Source organism: Coregonus clupeaformis, chromosome 9 (assembly GCF_020615455.1).
Source record: "Coregonus clupeaformis isolate EN_2021a chromosome 9, ASM2061545v1, whole genome shotgun sequence".
Classification (NCBI taxonomy): Eukaryota; Metazoa; Chordata; class Actinopteri; order Salmoniformes; family Salmonidae; genus Coregonus; species Coregonus clupeaformis.
In genome coordinates, this window is record NC_059200.1 from 10,626,451 (window position 1) to 10,638,614 (window position 12,164).

The 12,164-nt window shown below is 41.8% G+C and overlaps 1 protein-coding gene across 1 annotated transcript; it reads left to right on the forward strand.

Moving 5' to 3' along the window:
* The first annotated feature begins 2,649 nt into the window (after positions 1–2,649).
* steep1 (STING1 ER exit protein 1) lies at positions 2,650–8,753 on the forward strand. The gene is made up of 7 exons (XM_041885921.2): positions 2,650–2,882; positions 3,727–3,844; positions 4,067–4,108; positions 5,012–5,156; positions 5,455–5,544; positions 5,777–5,869; positions 8,519–8,753. Exons 1-7 carry the CDS (start codon positions 2,759–2,761, stop codon positions 8,579–8,581), a joined length of 675 nt encoding a protein of 224 aa, XP_041741855.1. The 5' UTR covers positions 2,650–2,758; the 3' UTR covers positions 8,582–8,753.
* Positions 8,754–12,164: the final 3,411 nt, after the last annotated feature.

A 12,164-nucleotide genomic window follows, 5' to 3' on the forward strand; every position in this document is an offset into this window, starting at 1 on the left:
GCATGCAGTGCAGAGCACATACAGTACATACACACACTCTCTCTCTCTCTCTCTCTCTCTCTCTCTCTCTCTCTCTCTCTCTCTCTCTCTCTCTCTCTCTCTCTCTCTCTCTCTTACTCACTCACTCACTCATTCATTCACTCACTTACTCTTTCTCTCTCAAACACACACACACACACACACATTGCATTGGCTGAACATCCACTCATACAATTACTCTGCCAATGTAACAAATAGAAGGATTACTTTATCCTATCCCAAGTGTTCCTTAAAGAGGTGGGGTTTCAAATGTGGTGGGGGTTTCAAATGTCTCTACTCGTCATTGCTAATTGATTTCACATAGTGGTAACTACAATTGGTCACCATATACATGTAAAAGGGTGTGTGTGAACACTTACAATTTCTTTCAACATGGAGAAGGATAGACAGTAAGGGAGAGGATGAAATCAAAGAGCTCGTGGACAAGGGACCTGTCAGAGGTAGGCATGGGCCCCTTCAAAGAAGTGGTCATCAGAGAGAGGGGGGCAGACGGCAGGGAACTGTTGTGTCTAATGAAGTCCGGGCCATCGTCGTTGACCATGTGCTAAACAGAGGCCTTACCATGGCAGAGACTGACAGATTAGTTCACCCCAATCTGAAAAGATCAACTGTCAATTCGATCATGAGAACATTTTGCCAAGAAAACCAGTAGGTCTGCAGGATATGCACTATGCTTTACCATTACATTTACAGTAAATGACATATTGTAATGCATGTAAATTCACAAAACATGTTACATTATTCTTACAGTATGATCTATTGACAGTATACTCTGTTCTACCCACAGAATTGACAGATGGCCCCATGGTGGTGGCCGTGTGCTGACCAACCAGCAGGAGTGGACAGTGGTGGAAATGGTGAGGGCCATGAATGACATACTGCTGTCCGAAATAAAGCAGGCCATTGAGGAGAACGATGACACCTTTGCCAATGTGGCATCCATCAGCTTACCAACAATGCCTTTTGAAGAGTCACCAGGTATCTATGAAAAACATTTTCCTGGTGCCTTTTGAGAGAAACAACGACCGGGTGTAACTAAGACCAGGTGAAACAACTGCGGGCCGAGTATGTTCAGGTACAGCACTATATACTGTATTACTGTTACTATTTGATGTACATGCTACTTCACAATATCCTATTAGAACTATACTATAATAATAACTAACCAAAATATATGTTTAGAGGGTGATAGTGCTTGATGCTGCTGTGAACCATCATAAGTATATCTTTATTGATGAAGCGGGCTTCAACCTGGCCAAAACTCATGGCCATGGGCGGAACCTCATCGGCCAACGGGCAACCGTCAAAGTGCCTGGACAACGTGGGAGAAACATCTCCATGTGTGCAGCTATCTCTGAACATGGTGTGGTAGGACGTAGGCCATTACTTGGATCCTACAACGCTGCACACCTCATTGTGTTTCTCAATGAAATTGAGCAGGCCTGTCAAGGTGAAGGGGTCACCTATGTCATTGTGTGGGACAATGTCAGGTTCCAGCATGCAGAGGTGGGTCAGGCATCGGGGATGGGCCATGCCCGAACCACCTCTGCATGGTGAAACCTGACATCCTACACCTTCCACCTCCATGCTGAAAGAAAAACCTCAATAGGGTTGAGGAAAGAAGTATGGGGGCAGGTTTAGGGTCTCCTTTCCTCAACCCTATTGAGGAATTTCTTTCAGCATGGAGGTGAAAGGTGTACGATCGCCATCCCCATGAGCGTGCCACCCTCCTGGCCATGGATGAGGCATGCGACGACATCAATGCAGACCAATGTCAAGCTTGGATTTGCCATGCCAAAAGGTTTTTCCCGCGGTGCATGAACAATGACGACATTCACTGTGATGTGGATGAGAATTTATGGCCAAATGCTCAAGACAGGCTTGATGCAAATTAATGCGTGCTAAACGTTATGTTTTATTTTCATTAATTTAATTTGTTTAATTTATTTTCTTACATTTGATTACAGACAGTAAACGTATGTTGCAATTCTATCTGAAATTTTTATTTTATTTTTTGCATGAATGATTGTAGAGGATTTTTTTCATTGATCAAACCTTTGATTACACATTGGATAGATATTATGGAAATTGTAGATTTACTGTCAATTTTATTGGGCAATGTAAGTGTATTGCCTAATGTGAAAAATGTGTAATCTACTGTAATTTACAGTACTAGCATATTACTTTCAGCACTTCTAAGTGCGATTTGAAACACGTATCTTGCATTGTTTGCTATTTCATTAACTGGTAGTTAAAACGACTAAATTGAAGAGATACCATTATGTTGTGTTTTGATTAAACCAATGCTGTCATTACATTTCACAATAAACGTATATTTTGAATCAATTGTTGTGTGGTGAGAGATGTTTAAAATCCAAATGAATGACAGATTTTGAATGAAAGACTGGCTGCGTTACAAGTGTGACCAGTTTGGAGCTTTGTACTAAGAGTTGTGAAAATGTGCAACATACTTGTGAAAATAGTACCAAAGCACTTTAAAAATGTGCAAATAATATCTCACTGTTCTTATTTTACTTCAACACCGCCACCTATTGGGAGTGCTGGAAAAGGAACGTTTAATACACGCCTTTATATGACGTACTAATGTCTACGTAATCATTAATCGATGCTAACGTAGCTAGCTAAACCAAAACGTTTCTTGTCTATTGACTTTTTGTTACTCTGTTTGGCCAATTTGAAGTAGCTAACTTTAGGAACAATGCCGAAAGTCGTCTCACGAAGTGTTGTTTGTTCGGACACCCGAGATCGAGAGGAATACGATGACGGAGAAAAGCCTCTTCATGTGTATTATTGTCTGTGTGGGCAAATGGTGTTGGTTCTCGGTGAGTAGCTAACTAGTTAGCACAGTTATCTAGCTAGCCTAGGTAGTTAGCAAACGTTGACTAGCTCTAGTATTCAAAGGGTGTATATAAAGGTATGTGTTTGATCTATACCTAGCTAGTTAATCAAGAATAACATGGCAGAGAGAGCTAGCTAGTTTTCCGGGTAAGCGTGGCCCTAGGTAGGTAGGTAGGTAGGTAGGTAGCTAGCTAGCTAACTTTGCTGCAACCACCACAAATGTTAACTTAGCTCTAGCCAACAGTAGCTACCCCGGCCATTGTGTCACACAGGCTGATAAGAGGCAGAGAAATTACATTTGAGGTTTTTCACAGTCAATAATCTAGACAGGAGAAAGCTTTCAAATATTTCATCACACCACAGCTTTAGTGCATCTATTTTCGTTGATCTTAAACCATCAGTATCACACGCTGTTTACAGGGTGAAATGTTATTTCCCGTGAGTATTGAGTAAGCAGACAAGGTGTCGGGTTATTTTGGATGCCTACTGCTCAGCTATAACATGGAGGTGGAGAAAGATGTGTTCTGTTTCAGCCTTTTTATATTGTCTTGGTTTAACATAGTTCAGTTTATGGATTCACAATCTTGAGCTACCATAGAGAAAATGCCGTCCGTTTTTGCATACTTGTCAAATATTGTATTAGGACACGAAACTGACATCATGTAGCTCAGTTGGTAGAGCATGGCGCTTGCAACGCCAGGGTTGTGGGTTCGTTTCCCACGGGGGGCCAGTATGGGGGTAAACATTTATGCACTCACTAACTGTAAGTCGCTCTGGATAAGAGCGTCTGCTAAATGAAGTAAATGTTATTTTCCCTTGTTTTTACAGACTGTCAACTGGAGAAACTACCCATGCGGCCACGAGACAAAGCAAGAGTAATAGATGCTGCCAAACATGCACATAAGTTCTGTAATGTAGAAGATGATGAGAATGTTTACATAAAAAGGTACTGAAAAGTTCACCACTTGTCTCGGTCTACTATCTAGATATCATGCTGATGAGCCTTCCACACCATCCATCTGTATCATAATTCATCAGTTTGATCTCAAATGTGTTGAGAAATTGCTTTGTGGAATTAGCCTATGCAATTTCGGTTGGTAAATGTGTTTCTGAAAAAATGCCCAAAATATTAAACGTATGCAGATTGATATTGTTTTTTTCATCACAGGGCAGAGGGAATTGAAAGGCAGTATCGCAAGAAATGCGGAAAGTAAGTTTGATTTTTACAGTATAATTTAAATATGAGTGATTTTAACTCTCACAGTTGAACTTTAGGCCAAATAGCCTACTCTTAATCAACTTTGAGAACAAAAAGTCACTAATATAATTGTTGTTATATGCTGTAATATTATTTATAACTCTTGTTCAGTTACATGTCCTGCCATCCAGGACCTCTATACCAGGCGGTGTCAGAGGAAGGCCCTCAAAATTGTCAAAGTCTCCAGCCACCCTAGTCATAGACTGTTCTCTCTGCTACCGCACGGCAAGCAGTACCGGAGCGCCAAGTCTAGGTCCAAAAGGCTTCTCAACAGCTTCTACCCCCAAGTCATAAGACTCCTGAACAGCTAATCATGGCTACCCCGACTATTTGCACCCCCACCCCATCTTTTTACGCTGCTGCTACTCTGTTCATTATTTATGCATAGTCACTTTAACTCTACCCACATGTACATATTATCTCAACTAGCCGGTGCCCTCGCACATTGACTCTGCACCGGTACCCCCCTGTATATAGCCTCCCTACTGTTATTTTATTTTACTTCTGCTCTTTTTGTTGTTGTTTTATTTTACTTTTTTATTAAGAAATCAATGTATTGTTGGTTAAGGGCTGTAAGTAAGCATTTCACGGTAATGTCTACACCTGTTGTATTCGGCGCATGTGGCAAATAAATTTTGATTTGATGTAACCTATTTCTTCTCTCCTGCTGTTCTTTGGTCCTCATCCAAAGCCTCTGAGAACCGCTCCTCTGTTCTCAGCCACAATATAAATCTAACACACAGAACTTTAAGAAAATGGAAGAGTAAACTCAAGTGAACAGAAAAGAATACAAATGTTACATTTCAAAATGGACTGGCTGACCTCTGTCATCTTTTGCTCTGTCTTTCTGAACAGGTGTGGCCTACTTCTTTTCTATCAACACCAAATGAAGAATACCCCAGTTACATTCATCGTTGATGGAGCTGTTGTCAAGTTTGGACTTGGGATTGGGAACACCAGTGTCTACAGTCAAAAGCCAGAGGCTCCTAAAAAAGTCAGGGTATGTGACACGTTTCCTCAGATTTTTAGTTTTGTAGTTAAACTAATAATTTGCATTCATTACATAGTAATTGCTTTTTTATTACATGATTGGTCCGAAAAGTGTAAAAGCTTAGTGTGTTAAATCTGTCCATTGTGCTGCCAGTCAGTATTTCTGAGCAGACAAAGACAGGACATGAAATCCCATTTATGTTCCCACGCTTCATTGATAGCCCAACTGCTATAACTTAAATGAGGAAAAATCAGAGAGAAATGTTCCTTTCTTTGAATTTAGCGTTTTTTATTAATCCTTATACCAGGTAATGATGACAAAAAGGACCAAAGACATGGGGAAATTCAGCTCTGTCACCGTGTCTACCGTTGATGAAGAGGAAGAGGAAATTGAGGCGGTAGGTTTGCATTTATGGTGTTTCTCTTTGTGTGTGTGCATGTGCGTGTTGGAGACCAAATTTTGAATTGTTTAATTTAATCTTCAGCCTGAAGCCTAATCTTAAACCTGAAGATTATATGCAAGTCATTCTCCCAACGTCAAAATGATTGTTGCTGGCTGGATGAACATGTGCTCAAAAACAGTAGAGATGATTATACAGTACATACTATTGTCCGTTTCATCTTCTTCAGAGAGAAATTGCTGACTCATATGCCCAGAATGCTAAAGTGATTGAGAAGCAGTTGGAAAGAAAGGGGATGAGCAAGAAGAGACTCCAAGAGCTGGTGAGGATTCCAATTCCATTCCTGTCAAGTGTTTGAGCTTTATCCTGATCCTAGTGTGTGATCTTAATAGGATTTCTGACTCAGTTACCCAGTGTTCACACCCACTCAACTGTAGTCTGTGTTGGTCATACACTCAAAGGTTATGCAAGTAACATTTCAACCTGCAACTAGTGCCGAATGTAAATTACACACCGTGCATTCGGAAACTATTCAGACCCCTTGACTTTTCTACACTTTGTTACCATGCAGCCTTATTCTAAAATTTATTAAATAAAAACATTTCCTCATCAATCTACATACAATGCCCCATAATGACAAAGTGAAAACAGGTTTGTAAAAAGCAGAAATACCTTATTTACATAAGTATTCAGACCCTTTGCTATGAGACTCAAAAAAGTAAGCTCAGGTGCATCCTGTTTCCATTGATCATCCTTGATATGTTTCTACAACTTGATTGGAGTCCACCTGTGGTAAATTCAATTGATTGGACATGATTTGGAAAGGCACACACCTGTCTATGTAAGGTCCCACAGTTGACAGTGCATGTCAGAGCAAAAACCAAGCCATGAGGTCAAAGGAATTGTCCATAAAGCTCTGAGACAGGATTGTGTCGAGGCACAGATCTGGGGAAGGGTACCAAAAAATGTCTGCAGCATTGAAGGTCCCAAAGAACACAGTGGCTTCCATCATTCTTAAATGGAAGAAGCTTAGAACCACCATGACTCTTCATAGAGCTGGCCACCCGGCCAACCTGAGCATTCGGGGGAGAAGGGCCTTGGTCAGGGAGGTGACCAAGAACCCGATGGTTACTCTTACAGAGCTCCAGAGCTCCAGAGTTCCTCTGTAGAGATGGGAGAACCTTCCAGAAGGTTAACCATTTCTGCAGCACTCCACTAATCAGGCCTTTATGGTAGAGTGGCCAGACGGAAGCCACTCCTCAGTATAAGTCACATGACAGCCCGCTTAGAGTTTGCCAAAAGGCACCTAAAGGACTCTCAGACCATGAGGAACATGATTCTCTGGTCTGATGAAACCAATATTGCACTCTTTGGCCTGAATGCCAAGCGTCACGTCTGGAGAAACCTGGCACCATCCCTACAGTGAAGCATTGTGGTGGCAGCATCATGCTGTGGGGATGGATCAAGGGAAAGATGAATGGAGCAGAGAGATCCTTGATGAAAACCTGCTCCAGAGCGCTCAGGACCTCAGACTGGGGTGAAGGTTCACCTTCCAACAGGACAACAACCCTAAGCACATAAACAAGTATCTGAATGTCCTTGAGTGGCCCAGCCAGAGCCCAGTCTTGAACCTGATTGAACATCTCTGGAGAGACCTGAAAATAGCTGTGCAGCGATGCTCCCCATCCAACCTGACAGAGCTTGAGAGGATCTGCAGAGAAGAATGGGAGAAACTCTCCAAATACAGGTGTGCCAAGCTTGTAGCGTCATACCCAAGACGACTCAAGGCTGTAATCGCTGCCAAACGTCCTTCAACAAAGTTCTGATTAAAGGGTCTGAATACTTATGTAAATGTGATATTTACGTTTTTATGAGGGGGGGGAAAAAACAATTTAATCCATTTTAGAATAAGGCTGTAACGTAACAAAATGTGGAAAAGTCAAGGGGTCTGAATACTTTCCGAATGCACTGTACATACCAGCAGTAGCAAAGGAATAGAAATCCACAAGAGTAAAATATATTGTTTAGAACGCTGCGTGACGCTGCAAATTAGCTCTTTAAAAAAAAAATCCCAACTAGCCATTCAGGCTGTTGTGTATACAACTTCCTGTATCACAATTGGTTCTCATTCACAAAGTTGACAACAATAGCAATAACATTAGCAATACAAACTTCTTCACATCCTGGCAATGGATGTTTTTTGGATTATGATAAGGTAAGAAGCAATATAAAGCCATTCTAACCTTTTCTAAGCAGTGTCCTTAAAAAAAACCCATGAGGAAATCATAATAATGGCTAAAATATTACATGTTCCTTTTAAAGGCCCAATGCAACTGTTATCTCAACATCAAATCATTTCTGGCTAACACTTTAGTACCCTACTGTAATAGTTTCCCATTTTAAAATTGTCAAAAAGAAACAAATAGCTTGGCAGAGGTTTGGAACTCTCTTTGTTAATGGTTTATTTAAGCAATAAGGCCCGGGGGAGTGGGGTATATGGCCAATATACCACGGCTAAGGGCTGTTCTTACGCACGACGCAACGCGCAGTGCCTGGATACAGCCCTTAGCCGTGGTATATTGGCCATATACCACAACCCCCCCGAGGTGCCTTATTGCTATTATAAACTGATTTACCAACGTAATTAGAGCAGTAAAAATAAATGTTTTGTTATACCCGTTTTATATACCACGGCTGTCAGCCAATCAGCATGCAGGGCTCAAACCGCCCAGTTTATAATAAAATGTATACCGCCTGGTGATGTCACCAGGCAAGCCAAATCTCCACCCATGCAAAACCTGCTGATTTAGAAGGTCCTGTGTAGATTGTACTATCAGGAAATAACACTGGTCAAATTTGGTTCAGACTTTTACAGTGTTAGTTTCATCAGCTGTTGTACAATATGATACAAAACACAGGAAAAATAGAATGTTGTCTGCCTGGGCCTTTATAATTTTATTTATATCAACAGGCTGAACTGGAGGCAAAGACAACCAAGATGAAAGGCACCCTCATCGATAACCAGTTCAAATAGAGGGATGTGAGAGAAGCAGGACAGTTGTACATACTTTTCAAATCAAATGTACATAGAGAATTGCACTCTATGGCCCCTTGGAAATGTATTATGAAGCATTTTGGCTATGTTTTATATACTGTACCAATTTTCTTATGTTGATTTAAAATTAAATGTGGAGCAGTGACGTACAGTAACGTTATTTTGAGTTTCATTTGTCTATTCAGCTGAGACAATAAAATGACTGCTTGAAATAAGTAGATGCTTGAAGTAGTATCGCACTATATATGGAAACCACAGCAGGAAAAGTGGTTGCTATGGCTTTAACAGGAATGCACACTTGCATGACTTGCATTTGTCACAACTCTGTTCTGTACCATGTCATGTATTTGTATGTTTTATGTTGACCCCAGGAAGTGTAGCTGCTGCATGTGCGGTAGCTAATATGGATCCTAATAAACTAAACTCCTTAGTGAAATTGCAGGTGAAGGTACTGCTCTGTTTGCAACATTTGATGGCCCCTTGCCTGGTAGAGTAGCTTGCTTTTGACTGAACCAAATTTCTGTCTGTCTCTGTGGTGAGCAATATCACCTGGATCATCTCTCCTGACATTGATTCTCCTGCAAATGTCTGTTAATCCCTTGAGGTTACTAAAGCTCACTAGATACTTCTCCATTGATCAAATGTCACATGTTGTTAAGGACCCTGTGACTCTGGTCTTAAATAATATACAGTTCACTGCACAAAGACTCCAGGAGTTGCATGATAACATATGCTGTGCAGTAGACCCCAATGATCATGCCTGCTGCTTACAGCAATGTCCAGAGAGAAATGCAGTGGCAGTTAGCAGCTTAATATCTATCTCATGTCAAAAAATATGCTTTTTAATAGTTTAATTTCGTTTCATATGATCAAAAATATTTTGATATGAATTGAAACTACAAGAGAAAGTGGTGACTGAGGAGATGATGTCAGGTGGACATCACTGAACTTCACCACACTGCCAGAATTTTTTTGTGTCAAAAATGCTATGAAAGGTTTTTATGAAGCATCTTACTGAGGCTGTACAATAAGACATCTGAGATCAAACATATATATTAATGAGCATAAGGCAAATACAACCATACTCAGCAGACATTATTATACCAGGAGGAAGGCATGCATTTTAAGTAACCTCTCTGCATGAGAGGAAACAACCCTGGTTGAGCTGCCTGTTAAGGGAAAAGGTTATCCCTATTCCAGCTGGGTTGCACTGGGACTCGCTTAAAAAGCAATGAAGATGTGAAGCTCAGGAAAGTCACTCATGCACAGGTAACGAGCTGAGGCTGCTTCTCATTAATTACGTTTACATGCACACTAATAATTCGATATTAAACGGATTATGGCAGCAGGCAGATTATGCAATAGTCATGTAAACACCTTACTCTGCTTGTCTTAATCGTCGTAAAGTAAAAATCGAAGTAAGCCTACACCGATTAAAACACCTTGTTTTCTGAGCAATCTTTCGAATTATTAGGACATCTAAACACCTTCATCGGCGTTCCAGCGGTGTATTTGTTCTGCGCATGTGCTGGTACCAGCCGAGGGAGCCTCCCTCTTTAGTGCTCGTGGAGTGAGTTCGGAACAACGAATGTATGCGTAGTGGAAGTCGTTTTCACATAATTTATAAAGTTTCTATGTCGAACCCAGAAATAACATGTTCGCTGTGATAGAACGTTTATTTTGATTGACGATTTTCTGCGTTCATCAGAGTGCCATCAAGTAGCCTGATTTCAGATTTGTCCATGTAACAGGATTATTTGGGAAATCTATCTTCTTGCAAAGCATGTAAATGTTTTAATCAAATTATTATACACTGCTCAAAAAAAGGGAACACTTAAACAACACAATGTAACTCCAAGTCAATCACAGTTCTGTGAAATCAAACTGTCCACTTAGGAAGCAACACTGATTGACAATAAATGTCACATGCTGTTGTGCAAATGGAATAGACAACAGGTGGAAATTATAGGCAATTAGCAAGACACCCCCAATAAAGAAGTGGTTCTGCAGGTGGTGACCACAGACCACTTCTCAGTTCCTATGCTTCCTGGCTGATGTTTTGGTCACTTTTGAATGCTGGCGGTGCTTTCACTCTAGTGGTAGCATGAGACGGAGTCTACAACCCACACAAGTGGCTCAGGTAGTGCAGCTCATCCAGGATGGCACATCAGTGCGAGCTGTGGCAAGAAGGTTTGCTGTGTCTGTCAGTGTAGTGTCCAGAGCATGGAGGCGCTACCAGGAGACAGGCAAGTACATCAGGAGACGTGGAGGAGGCCGTAGGAGGGCAACAACCCAGCAGCAGGACTGCTACCTCCGCCTTTGTGCAAGGAGGAGCAGGAGGAGCACTGCCAGAGCCCTGCAAAATGACCTCCAGCAGGCCACAAATGTGCATGTGTCTGCTCAAACGGTCAGAAACAGACTCCATGAGGGTGGTATGAGGGCCCGACGTCCACAGGTGGGGGTTGTGCTTACAGCCCAACACCGTGCAGGACGTTTGGCATTTGCCAGAGAACCCCAAGATTGGTAAATTTGCCACTGGCGCCCTGTGCTCTTCACAGATGAAAGCAGGTTCACATTGAGCACATGTGACAGACGTGACAGAGTCTGGAGACGCCGTGGAGAACGTTCTGCTGCCTGCAACATCCTCCAGCATGACCGGTTTGGCGGTGGGTCAGTCATGGTGTGGGGTGGCATTTCTTTGGGGGGCCGCACAGCCCTCCATGTGCTCGCCAGAGGTAGCCTGACTGCCATTAGGTACCGAGATAAGATCCTCAGACCCCTTGTGAGACCATATGCTGGTGCGGTTGGCCCTGGGTTCCTCCTAATGCAAGACAATGCTAGACCTCATGTGGCTGGAGTGTGTCAGCAGTTCCTGCAAGAGGAAGGCATTGATGCTATGGACTGGCCCGCCCGTTCCCCAGACCTGAATCCAATTGAGCACATCTGGGACATCATGTCTCGCTCCATCCACCAACGCCACGTTGCACCACAGACTGTCCAGGAGTTGGCGGATGCTTTAGTCCAGGTCTGGGAGGAGATCCCTCAGTAGACCATCCGCCACCTCATCAGGAGCATGCCCAGGCATTGTAGGGAGATCATACAGGCACGTGGAGGCCACACACACTACTGAGCCTCATTTTGACTTGTTTTAAGGACATTACATCAAAGTTGGATCAGCCTGTAGTGTGGTTTTCCACTTAAATTTTGAGGGTGACTCCAAATCCAGACCTCCATGGGTTGATACATTTGATGTCCATTGATAGTTTTTGTGTGATTTTGTTGTCAGCACATTCAACTATGTAAAGAAAAAAGTATTTAATAAGATTATTTCATTCATTCAGATCTAGGATGTGTTATTTTAGTGTTCCCTTTATTTTTTGGAGCAGTGTATTAATCTATCCACAATAATCGCATTATTGTGTGCATGTAGCAATACTCAGATTGTAAGTAAAACTATGAGGGATCAAGTCTAAATTATTACATTACACCAGCAGCTGTGTATTAATAAAAGGTTTATAGCCTACATTTAATACATCTTAGGTTTTTTATTAATTCTTGAAAC